The 25,501-nt window shown below is 46.9% G+C and overlaps 1 protein-coding gene across 1 annotated transcript in view; it reads left to right on the top strand.

The window, feature by feature from the left end:
* The window catches only part of KIN (Kin17 DNA and RNA binding protein), a 65,124-nt gene extending 54,296 nt beyond the window's left edge, over nt 1-10,828 (top strand). The window contains exons 9-13 of the mRNA XM_073589032.1: nt 195-245; nt 2,215-2,283; nt 2,434-2,533; nt 2,807-2,907; nt 10,553-10,828. Of these exons, the coding sequence (XP_073445133.1) occupies nt 195-245; nt 2,215-2,283; nt 2,434-2,533; nt 2,807-2,907; nt 10,553-10,615 (384 nt within the window). The 3' untranslated portion in view covers nt 10,616-10,828. The remainder of the gene's footprint in view (nt 1-194; nt 246-2,214; nt 2,284-2,433; nt 2,534-2,806; nt 2,908-10,552) is intronic.
* Nucleotides 10,829-25,501: the final 14,673 nt, after the last annotated feature.

Below are 25,501 nucleotides of genomic sequence, written 5' to 3' on the forward strand. Positions count from 1 at the left end.
TGGTACTGAATTAATTGAGCTGGGGCAATCACTGGCCTCATCCAGCTCCATATTTCATGGCAAATGGGCCATGGACTCCTAGCCAGGCACAGAAAGGACATGACCTTTATTATGACATGTAGGAATGGGTTGACTGTCTCTCCTCTGACTCCTGGTCTTTTCCACTAATATATATGTATGTTTTGTATATATAGATGGAAGAGAAGAAAAAGAAAACTGAGAGAACAGACTACTGGTTGCAGCCGGTAAGCAGCTCATTCAGTCTCCTGTAATTCATGTATATGTATGATCTTTACAATGTCAAGGGATTAGGATACGGCTTTGAACACTTGCTGTGATTCCAATCTAAAGACTAGAGCTTAGATTTTGGTATCCTATTAAAGTGTATGGCCGGTTTCACAGCTTAAACCAAGAATGATTACGGTGAAGGACTTGTAAAATCCTTTATCCAAATCCTTGTATTATTACAGTGTATTATTTAGAAGCGGTGATTTAAACCCAAGTCCTGGGTCCTGGAGGTACTATTTAAAACCCAGAATCTTACCTTTCAAATGATAACTGGCTCAAAAGTGTAGGTACAAGATTTAGGGTAGCTCTTCTGATGTCAGGAAGCAGTACAGAAAGTTTTATATCCTGATTTCCTGCTTTTTTTTTCTTCTTTTTTTTTTTTAGAGGGAATCTGTCAGCAGTTTTTTGTTATGTAATCTGAAAACAGCATGCAATAGGGGTAAAAGACAGATTTCAGGGATTTCTCTCTTATCAAGCTCCGTGGTATGTTTGTTTGCAATGATTGTTTTAGCACCACAAGCTTATCATTGCTGGACACAGCGGCATGTGCTTGCTAGTGCGACACGCCCCCTCCTGTGATTGGCAGCTCACTGTCTATTGGTATTGTGTGTATATACCAAGCCTGGTGTGGGCAGGGTTAGCTTTCTTAGCTCTGCTGTTTTGCTAAATCTAAATGCTCTGATTGTGCTAGAATGGGTGCACCCAGTAAACTAAGTGATACATCGTTGGATTCAGGGTCTCTTTGCCTACATCATGCTGCTCTCAGATAAGAAAAAACCTGCTGATAGATTCCCTTTAAGGGAAGGAAGAAGGCATCAAGTGATGACAGTAAGCGGGTGGGGAGAAGGGAGAGGGCAAATATTCATGAACTTTTCTTTTCGTTGTCACCCTACTTACCAATAAGAGGGGATATGCTCCCTGTCACATATAAGGGGATCTTTGTCATCGTAGTGCTGTTTATTAACATCTTAGGTTTATGATCTGTTGAATTCTGGTAACTACTTCAAGATATGATGAGACTTAGACATGACATATAAAAACATTGCATACAATGAACTGTTATTTTAGTAGGATTTATGAAGCTAAGCTTCTCCTTGGCTCTGAGACAAACATTCAATTTTATACAATTTAAACAGTGCATCACGCTTTAAGGCAGAATTGCATTTAAAGTCATGAGTGGCACTTATATAATTTATAAGCTGCCTACTTCCAGAAAATGTTTAGATATAGCAGTATAATTTTTTTTTTTTTACATTTTTATTTTCTAACTTGGTTAATTTGTGAATATCAAGTGTTACCTTCCTATAACAAAAGGGTTATATTGCTCTTGTAGTGTGTTCTGTATAACTTGTTATTCCAACTGATGGTAGATTATTCATTGAGAAGTACGCTTCATTTTATCTGTTTGCCTGATATGTATTTGGTGAATGCTTACAGTTTCAGTATAATTAGTGGATGTATGTGTGCTCAATTCTATGTAGAGGCATTGAGTGTCTCTAAATGTCCCCTATGATTTCCATACTAAGAGTGTTTTCTGGTTCCGGATAGCACTTGTCACCTGACTACAGTTTGTTTAAAAAACAAATACAATTTTAAAAGTGAGTTGTACTTACCCTCCCCTGGTCCAGCACAGAGTCTCTGTCTCTGCTTCTGGCATCAGTTATTGTTTGCAATGCTGACATTACGCCAGCAGCGCTGCAGCCAATCTCTGAACTCAGCGGCATGTGCCCCTGAGCTCAGATATTGGTCATCAAGGTGACGTCAGCACTGCAGACAATAAAAGACAACCAGAGCAGCGATGGCCACTCGATCAGGATCCGCACAGTGTGAGTAAAAACTGAAAAGGGATTTTACGGTGTTTAACATGGCCTGTAACTCTACTGTACTTCTTTTATTCACTATTTGTTTTTAATTTACTTCTTTTAGGAAATTGTGGTGAAAATTGTAACGAAGAAGTTGGGGGAGAAATATTACAAGAAAAAATCTGTAGTGAAGGTAAGGCGGTTGTTCCAGGTTTGGTTGGTTAGTTTGGGCCTCTCATCAATTTGTCTCCAGTTGTAATCATAAGGCACATCACACTGTAATAAATGGCTGAAGCTTGCTTCTAGAGAACGTGACATGTCCACATATGTATTTCTTCTTTAGGAGGTGATTGATCGGTACACGGCTGTAGTGAAGCTTATTGATTCCGGAGACAAATTGAAGCTGGATCAGACACATCTAGAAACGGTCATCCCTGCTCCAGGTAAGCGTGCGCTACCTTGCTGATGTCACTTCTGGGAGATCCAGCTATGCAAACTCTGGCTTAGTTGGCGTCTTTTTAATCAGAATGTGGAAACATTAATAATTCATTAAAATAAAAATTGTACAATTGATGTATAGAGATGGTGAAACAAGAACATGGCCACATGCCCAAGTGAAAGTTAAATTACGATCCGCCAGGCAACCTGGTTATTGTGGAGGTTTCTTACATGGCTTAGATAAATGGTAATTATTGTTCCTTGTCTTTATGGAATAGGGAAGCAAGTTCTAATCCTCAATGGGGGATACAAAGGAAACTTTGGCATCCTGGAAAGTATAAATGAAAAAAGATTTTCTGCTACATTACTCATTGACTCGGTAAGTGTGCATGGATGGCATAATGTCTGTAAAGCGCTGTGAAATTAATGGAGCTATATAAGTGAGTAAAAGTAATAAGATGTTACTGAACTTGTAAATGTATCTATGATCAACCCCATCCACACATTTCAACGTACTATTCTGTCCAAATAGGAGGCTTTTAATCAATATGATATGACCAAACATCCTGATGCTCATGCAGGCAGCTATGTAATTGACCACTGGAAATCCACTTTGAATGTCGGGATTATGGAAACTCTATTCCCAACCATTTCTCTTTAGATGCTGTGGTTTAAGGCCACCTATTCACATTAGGCTAATGTCGGCGGGCACCGACCAACTGATTGATCTGGCATGTCGACTGCAGAATGCTCCGTTCTCCCTTAAATAAGCCACCCATAGGAATGTCTCTCGGAGGCTTTTTCATGGGCAATACATGAGAGCTCGGCTGAGCAACTGTTCCTGTGTATGGGAGCGACTGTCAGAATGGCCAAAGTATCTTTTGGCCAAAGGCCACATAACACGTATAGCCGTCATTATAACGTATACACATTGAAGGTGTTTGACATGGGGAGAGGACTCCCTCTGTCAGCTTATTATGCACAATCGCTGATTGCTAATGGGTTGCCAATGCTGCCAGGGGCCTTAGAAAGGTTCCTACCCCCCAGGTCTGCCGTAAAAAAGCCTATAAGACTGTTCATCTGTATCACTAAAAGACCATAATGCTTGGAGCAACATGTATTCCAAAACGTGAATATCATGATCAAGAAATGTCCGCTTCAAGCCTCCTAGTGGGGCTACAAATAGATTGTGAAAGAAAATTATAAAGTTGAAAACCATTACAGTTTTTTAGGAAACAGAAGTTAATTAAAGTGTATGTGTGTGTGTATATATATATATATATATAATCTAAAAAGTCAGCCTTTTTTTTTGTGTGTGTTTTTACCTTCCTTCTTCTATCTTCTTTCTGGCTGGGTCTTCCATGTACTTGGCGCTGTTATGGCGTGGGGCAGGCCTAGTGAATGGGAGTCCTGTCTAGTGATTAAGATGGAAGAACGAGCTGGTTGGAGGACCCATGGGCGGGACAGGTCTGAAAGGGCCAAGAAGCGTTGAGAATAAAACTTTATTTCTCTATCGCTTCATTGGAGCACACAGGAACCATGGGTGTATGCTGCTGCCACTAGGAGGCTGACACTATGCACAGAAAAAGGTTAGCTCCTCCTCCGCAGTATACACCCCACCGACCGGCACTAATTTCGTCAGTTTGGCTTAGTGTCAGTAGGAGGTGGACACGGGTATTTCATTAGACCCATATCTACCTTAGTGTGCGTCGTTTCTTTTCAGGTTTCCGGAGGGATACAGAGTGATTGGTCACATCTGTAGTCCCACAAAGAGACTATGAGTACGGCGTGTACTGCCACCCCATATCCTCATAGCTCTCCACAGCAGGACCAAGAGCCCTTAACACGGATGCGTGTCAGGCGATCCCGACTGGTCCTCGTCCCCCGTCTCCCACCCACTCGCCCACCAGAGCCTGTCGGTTTGGAAAAGGCGTGGACATCCTTCTACAGGATTCATGGATGCCACCTGGATGATGAAGGTACCTCTTCTTTCCCCAGGTTTTTCCTCCTCAGAAGACGGAACAGGTAGAGGGTAAGTATGGGGCCCCTGAGTGGCATGTCTCCCGAGGAATCACTGCTCCTCTCAGCATTTGCCCCCCGTAACAGCCTCTTTCCTCTCCCTGCCCACCCCCCCCTCCGGCTGCACTTATCTTATTCCATCTTCAGCCGTGCTTCAGACAGGGATCTAGTCGGGAGCGGTCGCCGCGGCAGTGCAGCGATGTCTCTGCGCCGCCCCGCGTTTCCCGGCGGCCGCCGCATTTACTCCAGGCCCTGGCTTCAATTTGGGCCTTGCTCTGCGTCGCGGCCACGCCCCCCGCCTTCATCCTTAGGCGGGCTTCTCTCCTGCCCGTTTTAGGCCCATCCACCGCTCTCTCCCTCCGTGTTATGCTCCCCTGAGGCGGCGCTCGACCACCCACTCCTAGCCTGCCTATTGTCTGCGGACGGCTCCAACTTCGGCCTCCTAACTGTGGTTAGCTCCGCCCATCCCTCTTCCTCGGTCTCATCAGGAAAGCGCGCGCTTTTCTACCCTGCTCCTCTCAGGCTGCCTCCATTTTCTCAGCCTGTCAGCCGGACTCCGTCTCCTCTGCCTGTGGCCCTGCAGGTCCAGACGAGCTGTGCAGCATCGCTTGCTGGAAGTATCTACAGGGTACCTGACCGTGAGTAGCTCTGCACTGCAGACTGACACCCTCCTCTGTCTCCTGTCCCCAACTTTCCGGCACCGCTTCAGTGACTTTCTTTCATTATGTCTAACTCTAAGCCTGATCGTGCTTGTCGTTCTGCTTCCTCCACTTGCACTTTAGTCAATTACTTTGCATGTTCATCTTGCAAACGCAAACTTCCCTCAGGTCAGTCCACTCCCCTCTGCCTCGACTGCAGCAATCCCATTGAGCCCGCCGCCAGGAGCCCCCTATTGCTCCACGTGAGAGTAAATCCCCCATTCCTGGGTGGGCTTCTCTATCACAATCAGTGGCGGATCTCACCAGGGTGGCTCAGTCCCTAGTGGCCGTTCTTGATAAGTTGCCCCTGGACACTTCTGCAGGATCCAGCAGGTCACAAGAGGCTCCATCTGAGCCAGCCAGCAAAAACCCCAGGCAGGATCTCTGGCCGGAATCCTCTCCTCGCCCCATCTCACCACATAGTCCTTCCCAGCAGTCTCCTTCCCGTGCCTCCTCCCCGAGTCAGGCGAAGCGTTCTCGGATGCGCCATCCGAAGGGATTTTAGAGCTGGATTCGGACCATATCGCGGACATGAAGGTTACGGTACAGAACCTCATTGCAGCGAGCAACCACACTTTCGAGATCACAGACTCCCCTGCAAAACCCTCAGATCAGGAGGTTTCGTTCAGACGGGCAGAAGCACCTTCCAAAGTCTTCGCTTCTCACTCTGAGTTTGACAAGCTCCTTACCAGGGAAAGAGAAAATCCGACCAGGTGCTTTCAAAGAGGGAAGCGTCTCGGCATGCTGTATCCATTTTCTCAAGAGCTCACCGACAACTGGTCGGCTTCCCCCTCTGTAGACGCTCCTGTTTCCAGGCTATCTAACAACACGGTCCTTCCGATCTCAGGTGTGGCATCTCTGAGGGATTCTAACGACAGGATCATAGAATCTTTAGCAAAGTCAGCATTCGAAGCGGGTGCGACGGTGCTAAGTCCGGTTTTTGCTTCCACTTGGGTACCAAAGGCCATAGCTACTTGGGCGGAGGATCTCCGCCAAGGCATTCTTGATGGAGCCCAGCCGGAGCGGCTGGCTGAGCTAGCCAACCAGATCTCCCATGCAGGTGAATATTTGGTCTCTGCCTCCTTAGATGCCGCATCTTGCGCAGCTCAAGCGTCCAGCAACGTAGTTGCAATCCGGCGTACAATTTGGCTTAAGGCTTGGCAGGCGGATTTGTCATCAAAAAAGTCCCTTACCAATCTGCCTTTTCAGGGAGCGCGTCTCTTCGGATCCCAGCTGGACCAGATTATAAAGACGCCACTGGGGGCACAAGCTCTCTTCTCCCTCAGTCCAAACCTCGTATACCCCCTCCAAGGCGTCAGTTTCGGCCTTTTCGGTCTTTCCGCCGCGTCGCAACGACAGAACCTTTTTCCAACCAACAAAGGTCGCAAGCCCGCCAGGATAGGAAGAAGGTCTCCTTTAGGCCCACTCCCTCCTGGCGATCTCACTCCTCCCAAGGCAGATCCTCCAGGTCCAGACCTGGACGGTCCACATCGGCATGACTATCAACAAAGTCCCGAGGCGCCTTCCCAACTGGGCGGCCGACTCCTTTTTTTCAGAAACGTCTGGCTTGCCTCGGTGGAAGACGCTTGGGTTAGGGAAGTTGTATCCTCAGGATACAAGATAGAGTTCTTTTCTCAGCCCCGGGATCGCTTCTTCGAGTCCCGACCTCCAAAAGACCCCGCCTTAGTTCCGGGTTTCTTTGCATCCATCGCCTCTTTTCTCAGTTCCGGGGTGATTGTGCCCGTTCCCGAAACAGAACGATTCACAGGGTTTTACTCAAACCTGTTTGTAGTGCCGAAAAAAGGCGGCGCGGTTCGGCCCATTCTGGATCTCAAATTACTGAACAAAAGGGTCCGCCTGCGACATTTCAGGATGGAGTCCCTTCGTTCAGTAATCGCTTCCATGGAGGCGCAGGAATTCATGTGCTCAATAGACATTCAAGATGCCTATCTGCATGTCCCCATCTTTCCCGGGCATCAGAAATTCCTGCGTTTCACAATTCATCAGGACCACTTCCAGTTTGTCGCCCTGCCATTTGGCGGCGTTGATGGCCCTGTTGAGGATCAGAGGTCTTGTCCTCTTTCCCTACCTCGACGACATTCTAATCAAAGCTCCATCTTTTCCCCAGGCTCTCGAAAGTCTAAGCATCGTTCTCGACACCCTGTCCAGATTCGGGTGGCTCGTCAACAAAAGGAATTTCTGCCTTGTTCCGACACAACGTCTTGTGTTTCTAGGCTTATTGTTTGGCACCCGTCGATCGAGGGTCTTTCTGCCCGAAGAGAAGATGATCTCTCTTCGACGGGATGTATGATCGCTGCAGAGCCCCCAGCTTCCATCTTTCCGGTCAGCCATGAGAGTCTTAGGAAAGATGGTGGCGACGGCCAAAGCGATTCCCTTTGCTCAATTTCACTCGAGACTGCTACAACAGGCCATCCTGTCTCGGTGGAACAGGTCTGTCTTTTCCCTGGATCGTCTAATTCGCCTCTCGTCCCGGGTCAAACAGTCCCTCAATTAGTGGCTGACGTCACCTCTCATTTCCCTAGGCCGGTCATTCCTTCCGATTCACTGGCAGATTGTGACAACGGACGCCAGCCTTCTCGGCTGGGGTGCGGTGTTTAGCAATCGGACTGTTCAGGGTCGGTGGTCGACACAAGAGACAACTCTGCCGATCAACGTCCTTGAGATACGGGCGATTTATCTGTCTCATTTACTGGGAAAGGCTCCTCAGGGGTCTGCCGATCCGGATTCAGACAGACAATGCCACAGCGGTGGCATACGTCAACCACCAAGGGGGACAAAGAGTCCCTCGGCACTGGCGGAAGTGTCCAAGATTCTCCACTGGGCAGAGGTATCAGTCCCAGCGATATCCACGGTGCACATTCCCGGCATGGACAACTGGGCCGCCGATTTTCTCAGCCGCGAGGGCCTCGCGGCGGGAGAGTGGTCCTTACATCCGCACGTCTTCCATCAGCTTTGCCGTCGTTGGGGGACTCCGGACGTAGATCTGCTGGCGTCTCGTCTGAACAGGAAGGTCCCACAATTCGTCTCCAGGGCCCGAGATCCTCTCGCAGTGGGTGCCAATGCTATAACCATTCCCTGGTCTCAGTTGAAGCTCCCCTATCTGTTTCCTCCCTCCCCTTCCTCTTCTTCCCAAGCTGTTAAAGAAAATCAAGGCGGAAGGGTACCAGTCATTCTCATCACTCCGGATTGGCCCAGAAGGTGTTGGTTCGCGGACATTGTCAACCTTCTCGCGGATGCCCCCTGGAAGCTTCCAGACAGAGCAGATCTGCTGTCTCAGGGTCCAATCTGCCATCCCAATTCTCGGCCGCTCAATTTAACGGCGTGGCTGTTGAAACCGCGGTTCTGAAATGGTAAGGTTTTTCGGATCTGGTTATTCACACCATGATCCGGGCTAGAAAGCCATTGTCTTCCAGAATTTATTATCGTACGTGGAAGGCCTATTTCACTTGCTGCAAGGCCAATGACGTTCCGCCCATGTCCTTTTCACTCCCTTCTATCCTGGCGTTCCTCCAGGCAGGCCTAGACGCGGGCCTTGCCCTCAGCTCTTTACAGGGTCAAGTCTGGGCGCTTTCCATTCTTTTCCAGAAGACGTTATCCTCCCGACCGCAGGTCAAGACTTTTCTTCAGGGGGTGGCTCATGCGGCACCTCCGTACCACGCTCCCGTGGATCCATGGGATCTCAATCTGGTCCTGGAGGCTCTACAAGGTTCACCCTTTGAACCTCTCAGGGAAGTTTCCCTATCCCTTCTCTCCTGGAAAGTAGCCTTTCTTGTGGCCATCACCTCCATCCGGCGCATGTCGGAATTGGCGGCCCTTTCTTGTCGCCCCCCTTTCTTGGTGCTCCACCAGGATGAGGTGGTCCTGCGGCCCCTGCCTTCCTTCCTAAGGTGGTGTCCACTTTCCACCTAAATGAGGACATTGTTCTTCTGTCCTTTTGTCTGGGTCCAAGCCACCCTCTTGAGCGCACCTTTGAACAAGCTAGACCTGGTCAGGGCGATGAAGGTCTACCTGGCTAGGACGGCTCCCTTGCGGAAGACAGACTCACTCTTCCTCATTCCAGATGGTGCGCGGAAAGGTCAGCCGGCCTCCAAGGCTACTTTTGCTCACTGGATCAGATCGGCAATTTTGGAAGCCTACCGGGTCAAGCATCGAGTACCCCCCTCCTGGAATTAGAGCTCACTCTACCCGGGCATTGGGTGCCTCCTGGGCGGTGCGCCACACAGCTTCCGCGCTGCAGCTTTGCAAAGCTGCAACTTGGTCTTCGATCCACACGTTTGCCAAATTTTACAAGGTCCACACCTACGCTTCGGTGGACACCAGCCTAGGCAGAAGAATCTTGCAGGTGGCGGTGGTGAGTTCTCAGACCTAATGGTAGTTTGCTTCTCCCTCCCCAGGGACTGCTTTGGGACGTCCCATGGTTCCTGTGTCCCCCAATGAAGCGATAGAGAAAACAGGATTTTTGGTTGCTTACCATAAAATCTGTTTCTCTGAGCCTTCATTGGGGGAGGGGGACACAGCACCCACCCATGTTCTGCAACTCCTGTTGTTATGTTGTTTGTTGGTTACAGTTGAGTTTTCTGTTCTGTTTCACTCTTTTGTTACTTCTCCTACTGCTTTCTCACTAACTGACGAAATTAGTGCCGGTCAGTGGGGTGTATACTGCAGAGGAGGAGCTAACCTTTTTCTGTGCATAGTATCAGCCTCCTAGTGGCAGCAGCATACACCCATGGTTCCTGTGTCCCCCAATGAAGGCTCCGAGAAACAGATTTTACGGTAAGCAACCAAAAATCCTGTTGTTTTTTTTTTGTTTTTTGTTTTTTTTTTTTACTTTTTCACTCCATAATCTAGCAAAATGGCAGTGAAATCGAATAACTCAAAAATTAAGGCAAATTTGAGTCTCTGCTCCCCCAATCGCTTATTTCTTCTGACCATCCATCTCAGCTGTATGGGGGTGTCTGGACTCTCCCTTCATGGCTGTTTTTCTGCCATCTATTGAGGTTAGATGGCAGGTTACTAACAGATAATCTTTCAGCCCAGCAGCCTCCACCTATAGTAGAGGATCTCTGATAAGTAAGCTTATTATTTGCCCTAGATAGAGTCCCAAAATGTCTGTGATATATTATTTTGCAATTAATGTATAATTTGTTGACAAGGTCTCTAGTAATGTATGAGTAATGTAAAGATTGTGCTGTCAGCTATCTTGTTTTCTTATGAAATCTTGTTAGATGAAGACTGTTGATTTTGTACAGAGGATTTAACAAGGATTTGTGACATTTTCTATTACAGGGCCCTCTCAAAGGCCGAAAGGTGGACAGCCTCCCATATGAGGATTTTTCCAAGGTGGCATGATTTATGCGATGCTGCCAGAAAAATGCAAAACTCTACTGTGTCAGGGTTTTCCTAGATTGTACATGTGTATAGAGAATGTGTCGAGGAGGATGGTCTGCTAGCTGCAGCTTCAGTCTTCCTGGGTTCTGTGTCTTTATCTCGCGGAATATTCTTCACACTTGGAAAAGCTTTTTCGATGCTGGAATATCCGAAAATAAAATTATTTTTACAAGAGCTATAATATGTATTTGTTTCATTTTACCCAACATTTCTTTTTTGGATTTTATTACTTTGGCTGGACTTTTTAAAGGAAGTCTTCCATCCCAAACTGACAGTATAAATTAAGCTCATAGCCTTGTATGGGATATAAAACCCTCTAAAAAATCGCACCCGTTTGTATTCTAATCGCTGCCTCTGTAATAAAGAAATCAAAACTTAATGAAATATGTTAATTAGGGTGCTGGGTTCACCCTTGGTGTGGCCAAGATGCTCGGTGCATCATTCCATTCACTGGTTTTGCATGCCTCACCTCCCTCACTGGTGATTGACAGTACTTGCATTATTGTGAGTACATTTTCCCCTTCACTACTGAGGCCCTAGGAACTCCCTCTTCTGGTAAAGAAAGGTAGTAAGCCTGATTATCAAACACCTGAGACTGATGATGATGACTGGCTGAGTGGAGTTACTGACTGGATATAAGGCTGCCGACACCCTTCTGCCCTGCGGGTGATTTCTCTGTGGGATCCTTGGAGACCAGTCTGAATTCCTGCTCTTCTGAAGCTAAGTTTTCTGCTCGGCTTTTTGCATTTGTGCTTTGACTTTGTTTTGCTTTGTTTTTCTGGATTTCTGCCATTCCCTGCTGGGGTGTGCTGAATTCCTTTAGCTCTGTCTTCTGAAAATACCTGAGTGCTGATTTAGTTTTTGAAGCCTAGCTGCTTCAGGGTCTTTTTCCATATCAGCTTGTTGGCTTATGTCTTTGATAGGGTTTTGGCAGATTGCAGACAGCAACCTTCCTTTCCTGTTCTGTTTAGTTAGCTTGGGCCCCATCGTATACTCAGCCTATCTTTCTATCTGTGTGAGTGTTTTTTCATCTTGCTTCACCGTCATTATATGTTGGGGGCTGCCTTTTACTTTGGGGTCTGCTCTGGGGCAGTATAGATTTCCTTTTCTGTCTTTAGGCTATTTAGCTCTCCGGCTGTGATCGAGGGGTCTAGGGCATCGTAGGAACCCCCCACGGCTACTGCTAGTTGTGTTGATAGGTTCAGGGGTCTGCAATCTGATAGTTGCCAACTTCTCTGGTTTTCTGGACGTAGCTTCTATTTTTGTGTCTGCCTCCTACGGTGACTCAATAATAACATTGCATGCTTGGATAGACTGTCTCAAAAGAAAGCTATAGTAATCCAGTGCTGTCAAACACCAGTGAGGGAGGTGAGGCATGCAAAACCAGTGGGTAGAATGGTGCACTGAGACTCTTGGCCACATCGAGTGAGCACCCAACACCCTAATTAGCACTTTTTATCAAACTTCAGGTTCTGCTGAACGGAGTCAGCAACTAGAATACAAAAGGTGTGATTTTAATTTTTTTAATATTAATAGGGGATTATATCCCCTACAAGGCTATGTGCTTAGCTTATAACATCAGTTTGGGTTGACAAACTTTCTTTAACCCTTTTCTGACATCAGACGTAATATTCCGTCCCTGGGCCTATTTGACCAGGGGCAGAATATTACGTCATCACGATCGCCTGCGCACATGGGGGTGTGCGGGTGATCACCGCCGGGTGTCAGCTGATTCTGACACGATCTCAGCATTTCGGAAGCCAGCAGAAGGATGACAGCCCCTGTGCCTTTGGATCGGAGACCCAGCGGCGTGACGTGGGGTTCCAATAGTTGCCATGGTGACCCGATGACGTCATGATGACATCCGGGGTCACCAGACCTAGCAGACTTGCTGTCATGCCCAGTGCATGATGAGCAAGTTTGTCTGTCAGTGCAGAGCTGACAGTTTCTGCAGCATGGGGATGGTGCTTCAACTCCATGATGCGGAATCTATCATCATGCAAAAAATGATTCTCCCATATTGGGACAAAGTAAAGAAAAGTTAGAAAAAAATTAAAAAATTATTTTTTTTTTAAATAAAAATTTAAAAAAAAAAAAATCAAAAGATATTGTATCTCCAAATAAATATTTTAAGGAACAAAAAACGAAAGTACACCCGACCTATAAAACTGTCCCACTAGTTAACCCCTTTAGTGAACATCATAAAAAAGCAATTCTTTGGGGCGTGACTATGTAGCGAGCAGAGAGGACGCTGCTGTGAGAGCTCCTCAGAATCCTGGAAAAATCCTGGCATCTGGACCCCTTTTTTAAGAAATTTACCGGCGGCGATCTGGACCCTCTGGACGTTGGGACCCCCCTGGTGCCCAGCAGGAGGACGTGAGGTGGTTTCTGCGGGCGGGTGGCTGAGGAGACCGGAGCGGGCGGCTGATCCTGCTCCTCCACGAGGCGGCGGCCATCTTGGGCGCGGCTCTGCTGCTGTGTGCTGCGGCGCCGATCCACATCGCTGCACCGCAGGCAGTGAAGATACTGGCAGACCGATAGAGGGGACGCGCGGTGAGTGCCCTGAAAAATTGGGCCCTGCGTGTTTCCCCCTCCGTTAACCCCTCCCTGCACCGACTAGTGCCATCACTGAGGGAGGCTCTGAGCACCCTCCCCCACTGCTGCTGTCTTTGTGGGGTTTCCTCTCCCTCCCCTGGCCGCGAGGTACTCTCCTGAATAGTGCTCACAATTGTATGTAGCCTATCTGTGGCCTGTGCTGGAACTATAATTGTCTATTAATAACCATGCTGTGATTGCCCTTGCGGTGGGAATTGTCCGAGGCACACATTTCTGGCTGTCCCACTGGATCCTATTGCAATCAGTCATGAGTCAATTTAAGGGGCCAGGAGCGGCAGAAAAACTTACCGAGTTTGTAAGACCCGATCCCTCCGAAAGTGCACGAATCCTTAGAAATACCTCCTCAAGTTCAACGCAAAAATCGCCCTTCCGGGGGTGAGGAGGAGACGGAGCAGGAGGAGTTGACCCTTAAACAGGCGTCTGAGCAGTTGATGCAGGCTCTCTCTCTGACCAGGACATCCCTGACGGAGAAAATTGAGGATGTCTACACAGAGGTGGGGAGACTCCGTCATGATATACAGGCCATGAAGGGATGCATTACGGAGGTGGAGACGAGGGTGTCCAGGGTGGAGGACACCGTTGCACCAATGGAGGCCAAATTGACGAAGGTGGCGGGCTCCATGAATGCTTGGAAGCAAAAAGCGGACGACTTGGAAAATAGAATGCGTAGGAATAATATCCGCATTATTGGTCTGCCTGAGCGCTCGGAAGGTCAGCATCCTGAGCAGTTTCTGGAGGATTGGCTTAAGACATCCCTGGGAGATGAATTCTCCTCAATGTCCACTATTGAAAGAGCCCATAGGGTCCCTAGAAAACCCCTGCCTCCGGGGGCCCCGCCTCGGCCTTTCCTGGCACGCCTGCTCAATTGTAAGGACAGAGACACCATTCTGCGTCTTGCACGATTAAAAAGTCCCATCAAGTTCAATAATGCTGTGATTTCCATCTTTCCGGACTTTTCCATGGAACTGCAGAAGCAGCGCGCACAATTCATCGAGGTAAAGAAACGGCTCAGGGACAGAAACATTGTGTACTCGATGATATACCCGGCCCGGCTCCGGGTTATTCACGGAGGTATTTCCGTATTTTTCACAGATCCGGCGGAGGCAGCTGAGTGGCTGCGGTCCCATGGGGGATCCCCTGCGAAAGAATCCTAATGTGACGGCTGTTAATTTGGATCCTTTCAGGTCTAATTGGAGCTTTTTCGGCGAGTTTCCAGTCACCAACAATACCGGACGCTGTGTTCAGTGATGGTATCCCCTTCTTTATTTTTCGATAGGGGCGTGAGACTGTGCTCCAATATCACTAAGTTCTTGTTTTGTTTTTTCTTTTTTCAAGGTTTTAGTTTTTATAGTTAGGTAAATCCCGCAGCCGATGCCAACTTTGTTCTCTATGTGATATTTCTGCACTCTGTTTGGGTAGCATTACGCAACATATTCGGCGAGGCAGGAATGGGTTCTGAGCTGGTTTGTATGACCTGGAATGTAAGGGACATGAAAACCCCTCGAAAGAAAATTAAGGTGTTCTCACGAATTAGACAATATCGCCCTTATATTGTGGCTTTGGTTGAGACGCACCTGACCAGGGATACGGTTCGGTGGGTGCAAAAACCATTGGTACAGTGGTTTATACATGCTTTTCACACCAGCTATTCCAGGGGAGTTTCACTATTAACACATAAAGATGTTCGGTGGGAGACCGGGGAGGCCCGGAAAGACCCTGAGGGACGATTTGTGTTTGTACATGCGCTAATTAATTAATTCTATGCATTTACAACCCTCCCCCAGCGAGTATGTCCATTATCCAGAAGGCATTGAGTTTCGCCCTGAATTACCCAGATGCTCACGTTATTTGTATGGGAGATTTTAATTTGGTGATGAATAATCATCTAGATAAACTGAGACTGGGTGATGGAGTGCGGAACAGGACATCCCCCCCGGTTACATCCCAGCTGTCAAAATTCATGGCGGGTAGCGGGTGGATTGATCTATGGAGAATGCGCCATCCTGAGACAAGGGAGTATACTTGCCATTCCTCCACTAAACGCTCCCTATCTCGTATAGACTACATTTTTGGATCCAGCGGCCTGGCGACGTGGGTAGATGATATTGAACATGGCAGTAGGGGGATTTCAGACCATATCCCAGTTGTTCTTAAACTTAAATTTGGCCCATCGACCAACAGGATAACATGGAAATTCAACCCCTTTTGGCTGAAGTTGGTAAAATCTCCTGATAGAACGATAGATCAGTTACGTCGCTTCGTCTCGTCCCACCCTGAACCCCGAAATGTTAATATATTTTGGGACACTCTTAAAGCTTATCTGAGGGGTTGTTTATCCTCTACGATCTCTTATATTAAATGGGTGACATCGCAGGAGGATGGCGAGATGGAGCGACGTCATATATAGGCTGCCTCTGAATCTTTCAAACTAATAGTAATAGGGTAGAGTGGTTGACTGCTCAAAGGTTACATACTCAATATATTGATACTAAAACTAAACGTAAACTATTTTTTACTAGACAATCTTATTTTGAAATGGGGAATCATGCTAGTAAATTCTTGGCTTATTTGGTGCGACAGCATAATACAACTAACACAATTCTACAGATTCGCAGCTTGGATAGTACTCTGGTTTCTTCAACGGAGGAAATTCTGAAATGTTTTTCTGATTATTATAGTTCATTGTATAATTCTAAAACTGATATGGATGGCACGGGGTGTCTAAATTACTTAGATATAGAGTTTCCTACGCTGAGTCCTTCCCAACAGGCCTTTATAGATGCTGAATTTACTCTGGAGGAGGTGGAGGATGCCATAAAGGATATGGCCTCTAGGAAGGCCCCTGGGCCGGATGGATTCCCTGTTGAACTGTATAGGAAATACCGGGAGATACTGGCGCCTCTTCTGTTGACGGTGTTTCGGGGGATTTGGGAGGGGGGATGGATGCCGGAATCCTTCTATGAGGCCAATATAATAGTTCTTAAAAAGGAGGGGAAAGACCCTTTAGATTGTGGATCTTATCGGCCCATATCATTGGTAAGCGTGGATTATAAGATTTTTACAAAAATTTTGGCCAAGAGGTTGAATTCAGTCATATTAGAATCCATATGAAGAAAAAGGTCACACTCGACAGGATGAAATATAGCTCCTTTATTGACACGTAGTTACATGTCAGGTCAGAGTAGAGTGGCAAGAGTGTTCACAAGCTCTACTCTGACCTGACATGTAACTACGTGTCAATAAAGGAGCTATATTTCATCCTGTCGAGTGCGACCTTTTTCTTCATATGGATTCAATTATTTGATCACTGCGAGGTCAAGCACCCAGGAGCATTGGATGACAGCTTGCTGCCAGACGCATACCATCAGCTGATATATGGTAATAGCGGTGCCGTCCGCGACTTCTATTTTTTATCTCTTTCAGTCATATTAGATCTTGTACACTCTGACCATACTGGCTTTATGCCTGGTAAGAGCACCTCCATCAATATTAGACGAGTCCAGTCAGTGGTCCAATATAGCTCCCTGGTGCAGGATGAGTGGGCATTGGCATCGCTGGATGCGGCCAAGGCCTTTGACTCTTGAATGGCCTTTTCTTCGTGCATGTTTGCAGAGGTATGGATTCAGTGACAGATTTCAAAAATGGGTCAGTATTTTGTACATGAAGCCTAAGGCCCAGGTCATTGTAAATAATTCCATATCTGAGCCATTTTCACTGCATAGGGGAACTCGTCTGGGGTGTTCCCTTTCCCCGGCCCTTTCTGCTCTTGCTATTGAGGCACTGGCAATTCGTGTAAGATCTTCCCATAATGTTGCTGGTATAGAAATAGCAGGTCGGACAGACACCATAGGCCTATATGCTGACGACATGGTGATATTTCTGGACAAAGCGGAGGAAACCCTGACAAGAGTGATCACTATTATAAATAAATTTGGTAAATTTTCTGGCCTATATATAAATTGGGGGAAATCTACTTTGATGCCTCTTTCCCATGCCACGACTTGAGACTCTCTCCTTGTTACCCATTGTAACCAGTTTTAAATACCTGGGTGTCCATATTTCTAAAGACAGTAAACTTGATTTGCACCTTAATATAGATCCGCTACAGGAGATGGTTAAAGTCAAATTTGCGATCTGGGGTAAACTTCCACTGTCTGTGGCCGGACGTATTAATTTAATTAAAATATTACTCCCCAAACTTAGCTACTTTCTTCAACATAGTGCTGTAGTGGTGCCCAGATCCTTTTCGCTAATTTGAATTCCCAAATCACATCTTTTATATGGGGGAAAACTAGGCCCAAACTTAAGCTAGCCACTTTGCAGAGGCCCAAGAAGGGAGGGGGGACGGCGTTACCTGATTTCTTTCTGTATTTGTCTGGGCAGGCCAAAGCCATAAGCACGTGGATGCCCAGCGGTCACCTACCTAATTCTGAAAACCATCTACTTCATGCCGCACAAACTAGTTGCCCGTTGGGATTTTTGGAATTGAGGAAAACAAATGTCTCACGACTGCTGCCCCTGCTTCGTCTGGCACGATCAATATGGAAACAGATCAAGAGGATGGTTGGATTTGAGAATATTGTGGCTGAGATGCCCCTATGGAATAATGGTTACCTTCCGGCGTTACTTGAACATCCATCTGCCGAGTTTTGGGCTCAATATAGTGTCTCTACGATAGGCGATCTGTATGACCATGGAACTTTGATCTCTTTTGAACAATTACAAATTAATCGCAGTGTCCCGAGGTCTCAGTTCTTTCGTTATTTACAGCTAAGATCAGCGTTTCAATCACATATGAGATGTATAGGTATAGATAATGCTATTTCATCTCTACCCTTGATAGGGATCCTTAAATCACTGGGCCCCCAGGGTCTCATCTCTTCTCTATATACACATCTGTTGTCAATAGGGACAGAATCCACCATAGACTCCGTTAAGAAGAAGTGGGAAAGGCTCATCCCAGATACACAGGGAGAGGAGTGGGAAGAAATTCTAGAGTCATCGATCAAGGTATCTCCGTCTGTTAACAACAGGATGATACAGTTATATATTATATATCAATCATTTTTGACTCCAGCTCGGCTCTTTAAGATGGGCCGATACCAATCATCGGAATGTTTGAGATGTCATTCAATAGATGCAGACTTTGTTCATATGATTTGGTGTTATGTTGTTGCACAATATTGGAGAGAAGTGACATCACTATTGACGTCTCTGGTACAAATTCCTGTTCCCCTTGAGCCGCTGGTCTGTCTATTTGGAGTATGGGATGAGGAGACATGGGGTCAATATGTTGGGATATTCCTAAGAGAGACACTGTTTATGGCACGAAAGGTATTGGCATTGTGGTTAATGGGGAGTTCGTCTCCCTCTCTCGGGTCCTGGATCAGCCTTGTAAACTCGATTATTCCATGAGCGCACGTTATATCAGAATAGAGGGTGCCCAGGATAATTCGACAAGATATGGGAGAGGTGGAATTCCTCTCACCTTACTTTGTAGAGTGTAGATGTCACATAATAAACAGCTGATTGTGTGGAAGTAGGCTGCGGAATAGTTTTTTGTTCTTGTAGATGTAGGTATGATTTAGTAGTCAGGTAGAGCTCATCACTGGAATAATAACACAAGGCCACTGTGATTTAATGCATATTATGTTTTGCTTTATTTGTATGCAACTGGTATTTACATTTTGCTGTACATTTTAATGTAGTGTGAAATATGTGTATTTTATATTATGCTTAACATTATATACCAGTATGTATGCAGTACACTTGTTTATGGTTCAATAAACGAATTTAAAAAAAACAATGCTTTATCATGGCGCTGAACAAAAAGTAGAATAAAACGTGATAAAAAAACGGATGTAAATAAACGTGGTACCGCTTAGAAATGTAATTTTGTCCCACAAGAAAACAACCCATTAGCGTTTCCTACTCCCACACTACCTCCTCATCCCGCCCTCTCTCTGTTGGAGTCCCCTAAGGCTCTGTCCTGGGGCCCTTTTTTCCATCTATACCCTTGGCCTAGGACAACTCATAAAGTCCCATGGATTCCAGTACCACCTGTGTGCGGACGACACTCAGATCTACCTCTCTGACATCATGACATCATGACTAAGGGTGCGCAGTCCCCAGAAACGCGTTGATAACGCAAGCAACCATTGTACTATGCTGGCATTTTACCTCGTCTGTATCATATGATCAAAGTGAATAAAAGAATAGTTTATTTTCACTACATCGTGGAGCTGGACAATCCCTTCATTTCTGCAGTTCAAGCGCCCTGACACTGCGGCTTTGTGCTCCGATGTTCAAGATGCCTTCTCTGGTGAGCTGGAATTTTTGATTTACTATCTGGATTTACAGCAGAGCCCAGGAGGTAGCTGTTTGAATAAGAGCAGCGGACCACAGCATGACGGTCGCCAGAAAGGGTTAAAAAATGGGACCAAAAGCGTAGTCAGGAATCCAAGTCTAAACCAGGCGGGCAGCAGAGGTACAAAAACGGCAGACAGTAGCAGAGTCAAATCCAGGCCAAGGTCAGAGTCATAAACCGGGAAGGAGGCAGAGGTACAAAATCGTTAGGCAGTCGCAGCATCAAAAACCAGGCCAAGGTCAGAGTCGTAAACCAGGAGGGCAGCAGAGGTACAAAATCGTCAGGCAGGAGCAGAGTCAGAAATCCAGGCAAAGGTCAGAATCAAAGATGGCAAATGACCAACTAGCACACTGGGGAAACCAAGACTATATCTGGCAGCCTGCAAGACAGGCCCCAAGGTATTTGAAGGATCAGGCTATCCCTCACAGGTTCACAGTCTGATGATGTAATTTGGACCGTCCCCAGGACCAGGCCAGATGGGGATGCACCAACCCTTTCATGACTGACAGAGGAGCGGAGCCTGCGCCCACCAGATGCCTGCGCAGGAGCCCCTTCTCTGTCACCACCACCCACGGGGAAACCACGGCGCCTCCTAGTGGCCGAGGCAGGAACAGCTGTCCCCGAGTGTGACGGTGACGTGACCGCCCGGCGCCTCCCAGTGGCCGAGGCAGGAACAGCAGTCCCTGTATCTTACGGCGATGTGACAGTCCGGCGCCTCCCAGTGGCCAAGGCAGGAATAGCAGTCCCTGTGTCTGATGGCGATGTGACAGTACCCCCCCTTCTAAGAGGGGCCTCCAATACCTGGTTTGTTAGGGTGAAGGAGGTGAAATTTCCTGATCAACCCCTTGGCATGAATGTCGCCAGCATGGACCCAGGACCTCTCCTCCGGACCGTAGCCCTTCCATTGCACCAGATACTGCACAGACCCTCTCACTAAGCGAGAGTCAAGGATACCCTGGACTTCGTATTCCAAGGCACCCCCGACCAAAACTGGAGGAGGAGGGGACCGGACAGGACGAATTGGAGAGCGGTACAATTTGAAGAGAGACTTGTGGAAAACATTTGGCAGTTTGAATGACTGAAGGAGTTTTAGACGAAAAGCTACTGGGTTAACCACCTCAATAATTTCGTACGGACCAATGAACCTGGGACCCAGTTTGGCAGATGGCACTTTAAGTCTAATATTCCTGGTAGAAAGCCAGACTTTGTCTCCAACTCCCAGGTGCGTCCCTTTGGATCGCCGTCTGTTAGCAGCCGAAGCTTGTCTAACCTGAGCCCCTTTCAAGTTTGTGTTCACTTCTGCCCAAATCGTCTTTAACTGATGTATAGATCTTTCTACCCCAGGGAGCTCTGATATGTTAGCAGAGAATGAGCCAAAGCGTGGGTGCAGCCCAAGATTGCAGAAGAAAGGGGTAGTCTTGATGGACTCCTGGTACTGATTATTCAGGGCGAACTCTGGTAATGGCAGATGTTCCACCCAATTGGACTGATGCTCAGACACATAACAACGGAGATATTGTTCCAGAGCTTGGTTGGCGCGCTCGGTTTGACCATTGGTTTCAAGGTGGTAGGCAGAGGAGAAGGACAATTCAATGCCAATGCATTAGCAGAATGCCCTCCAAAATTTCTAAACGAACTGGGTACCCCTGTCGGACACAATATTCACAGGAGCGCCATGCAGTTGTACAACATGAATGATGAACAGTTTACTTAGGGTTTCGGAATTAGGTAGTCCAGACAGAGGAATGAAATGACACTGCTTACTGAACCTATCCACCACCACCCAGATACATGTCTTTCCTTCTGAGGGCGGGAGGTCAGTAATAAAGTCCATGGAGATGTGGGTCCATGGACCCTCAGGGGTAGGCAAGGACTGGAGCCAGCCGGCAGGGCGATTATGGGGAGACTTAGCGCGAGCACAGATTTCACAAGCCAGTACATAGTCCTTACAATCCTTTATTACAGTTGGCCACCAAAAATTCCTGGTCACCAGTCTGATGGTATTATTTATTCCTGGATGCCCTGCAAGGACGGAATAATGCGATTCTTTCAGAACTTGCAGGCGGAATGTGGCTGGAACTAACAATTTTTGGGGAGGCGTAGTGTCAGGGGCTTGTTCTGGGGATCTACGGATCTCCTCCAGAAGATCCAAGGACACAGCCGAAACAACAATCCCGTTGGCCAATATTGGAGCTGGTTCAGAGTCCTCGGCCTGTGAGGGGCAAAAACTTCGAGAGAGGGCATCAGTCCTTACATTTTTAGTACCTGATCGAAAAGTGATCACAAAATCAAATCTCGAGAAGAACAGGGCCCACCTTACCTGTCTAGGATTCAGTCTTTTTGCTGATTCCAAGTAGGTCAGGTTCTTGTGATCCGTGATCACGGTGATCTTATGCTTCGCACCTTCGAGGAAGTGGCGCCATTCCTCGAAGGCCCATTTTATTGCCAAAAGTTCCCAATTCCCTATATCCTAATTCCTCTCAGTGGAAGAGAATTTTCGGGAAAAGAAGGCACATGGACGAAGTTGAGTGAGGGATGCCGTGCCTTGTGATAGCACTGCTCCTACTCCAACCTCAGAGGCATCAACCTCTACAACAAAGGGGTGGTCTAGATCAGGCTGAATCAATACTGGGTTAGACGCAAAACATTCTTTTAAAACAGAAAATGCCTGAAATGCGTCAGGCTTCCAATTAACCACATCGGCCCCTTTTCGGGTCAAATCCGTGAGTGGTTTAGCGATCTCCGAAAAACCTTTGATAAATTTGCGATAATAGTTCGCGAGAAACCTAAGAATCACTGCAGCGCTTTAAGAGACTTGGCAGGATCCATGCAAAACCCTTTAGCTGAGACAATGTATCCTAGAAACTGTACCTCCTCAGCCATAAAAACGCATTTCTCTAATCTGGTGAATAGAGAATGTTCTCTAAGCCTCTGGAGAACAGAACAGACATGTTGGACGTGCGTCATAAAAGCAGCAGAGTAGGTCAGGATGTCATCCAAATAAATGACTACATATACTCCACAGATATCTCTGAAGATATCGTTAACAAAATTTTGAAACATGGCAGGTGCGTTACTGAGCCCGAATGGCATTACGAGGTACTCAAAGTGGCCAAGGGGTGTGTTAAACGCGGTTTTCCACTCATCTCCCTTTCTTATACGGACAAGATTATATGCTCCACGGAGGTCAAGCTTAGTAAACCAACGGGCTCCCAACAGCTGATTAAAAAGATCAGGGATGAGTGGAAGCGGATACTGTTTTTTTTTACAGTGATTGCGTTTAACTCACTGTAGTCAATGCAAGGTCTGAGACCACCATCTTTCTTTTCCACAAAAAAGATCCTAGCTCCAACAGGTGAGGTGGATGGTCTAATAAACCCCTTATGTAAACTGTCTGCTATGTAGTCTTTCATGGCCTGATGCTCTGGACCAGAGAGATTAAATATTCTCCCCTTTGGGAGGCGAGAATCTGGTATCAAGTCTATGGGGCAATCGTACTCTCTGTGAGGGGGTAATTTCTCTGATTCCACTATGGAAAAAACATTCTCTTAATCTCTAAATGCATACGGTACAAAGGGAGGTTTGATTCTAACTTGGTTCACCGATAGCGATATACAGTTGTCCTGACACTGTGGGCTCCAGCGTACACTATCACCAAGGTGCCAGTCTATGACCGGATTATGTGTATGCAACCATGTCATACCCAAAATAACTGCAGCTGATAAATTATCAATCACAAAAAATGACACATGTTCAGTATGTAATGTTCCCACTGACATTGCAATTTCTGCAGTAACAAACTCCATTTCACCCTGGACAATAGATGTGCCATTAATCGCAGTGGTTTTAATAGGGGCATTAAGCCTTAGCAGTGGTACACCAAGCTTCATTGCCACCAAGAAATCCATGAAGTTTCCCTCAGAACCACTATCCACATAAGCCTCCAAACAGAGACATTTTAAGGTATGACAGAGAGATGGGTAAAAAAACTTTAGCCGCATCTGCGGGCAGTACCTGGGCCCCTGGGCAGGCATGACCAAGCTGCCCAGGGGCTGACGTCCCGGGAGAAGACTTCTGACGTCCAGCGTTTTCCTTGAAGTTTCCAGACTGCAGCATGCTTGTGTAGGAAAATGGGAGTGTTCCTCCAGGCTGTGCAGTGAAGCAGGTAACAGGTGCTTTTAGCCAAATAATCAGCTCAGGCAGGAGAGGGGAAAAAAAAAGTTCAGGGATAATGCTTTTATATATACACTCACTGGCCACTTTATTAGGTACACCATGCTAGTAACGGGTTGGACCCCCTTTTGCCTTCAGAACTGCCTCAATTCTTCGTGGCAGAGATTCAACAAGGTGCTGGAAGCATTCCTCAGAGATTTTGGACCATATTGACATGATGGCATCACACAGTTGGCGCAGATTTGTCGGCTGCACATCCCTGATGCGAATCTCCCGTTCCACTACATCCCAAAGATGCTCTATTGGATTGAGATCTGGTGACTGAGGAGGCCATTTGAGTACAGTGAACTCATTGTCATGTTCAAGAAACCAATCTGAGATGATTCGAGCTTTATGACATGGCGCATTATCCTGCTGAAAGTAGCCATCAGATGTTGGGTACATTGTGGTCATAAAGGGATGGACATGGTCAGCAACAATACTCAGGTAGGCTGTGGCGTTGCAACGATGCTCAATTGGTACCAAGGGGCCCAAAGAGTGCCAAGAAAAAATTCCCCACACCATGACACCACCACCACCAGCCTGAACCGTTGATACAAGGCAGGATGGATCCATGCTTTCATGTTGTTTACGCCAAATTCTGACCCTACCATCCGAATGTCGCAGCAGAAATCGAGACTCATCAGACCAGGCAACGTTTTTCCAATCTTCTACTGTCCAATTTCGATGAGCTTGTGCAAATTGTAGCCTCAGTTTCCTGTTCTTAGCTGAGAGGAGTGGTACCCGGTGTGGTCTTCTGCTGCTGTAGCCCATCTGCCTCAAAGTTCGACGCACTGTGCGTTCAGAGATGCTCTTCTGCCTACCTTGGTTGTAACGGGTGGCAATTTGAGTCACTGTTGCCTTTCTATCAGCTCGAACCAGTCTGCCCATTCTCCTCAGACCTCTGGCATCAACAAGGCATTTCCGGCCACAGAACTGCCGCTCACTGGATTTTTTTTCTTTTTCGGACCATTCTCTGTAAACCCTAGAGATGGTTGTGCGTGAAAATCCCAGTAGATCAGCAGTTTCTGAAATACTCAGACCAGCCCTTCTGGCACCAACAATCATGCCACGTTCAAAGGCACTCAAATCACCTTTCTTCCCCATACTGATGCTCGGTTTGAACTGCAGGAGATTGTCTTGACCATGTCTACATGCCTAAATGCACTGAGTTGCCGCCATGTGATTGGCTGATTAGAAATTAAGTCTTAACACACAGTTGGACAGGTGTACCTAATAAAGTGGCCAGTGAGTGTATGTGATATATATAAAAAACGATTTTTTTGGGCCAGATATAATGTGACGTCCGTCTGCGAGTCTGGGCTGCAGTAAGACAGCACCCCGATACCCTTTACCCCTATACAGGGATCTGGATTTACAGCAGAGCCCAGGAGGTAGCTGTCTGAATAAGAGCAGAGGACCAGAGCAGGACGGTCGCCAGAAAGGGGTTAAAAAACGAGACCAAAAGCGTAGTCAGGAATCCAAGTCTAAACCAGGCGGGCAGCAGAGGTACAAAAACGGCAGACAGTCACAGCATCAAAAACCAGGCCAAGGTCAGAGTCGTAAACCAGGAGGGCGGCAGAGGTACAAAATCGTCAGGCAGGAGCAGAGTCAGAAATCCAGGCAAAGGTCAGAATCAAAGATAGCAAATA

The sequence above is a fragment of the Dendrobates tinctorius genome, unplaced genomic scaffold, assembly GCF_039654945.1.
Source record: "Dendrobates tinctorius isolate UK_male_01 unplaced genomic scaffold, ASM3965494v1 ptg000105l, whole genome shotgun sequence".
Taxonomy (NCBI): domain Eukaryota; kingdom Metazoa; phylum Chordata; class Amphibia; order Anura; family Dendrobatidae; genus Dendrobates; species Dendrobates tinctorius.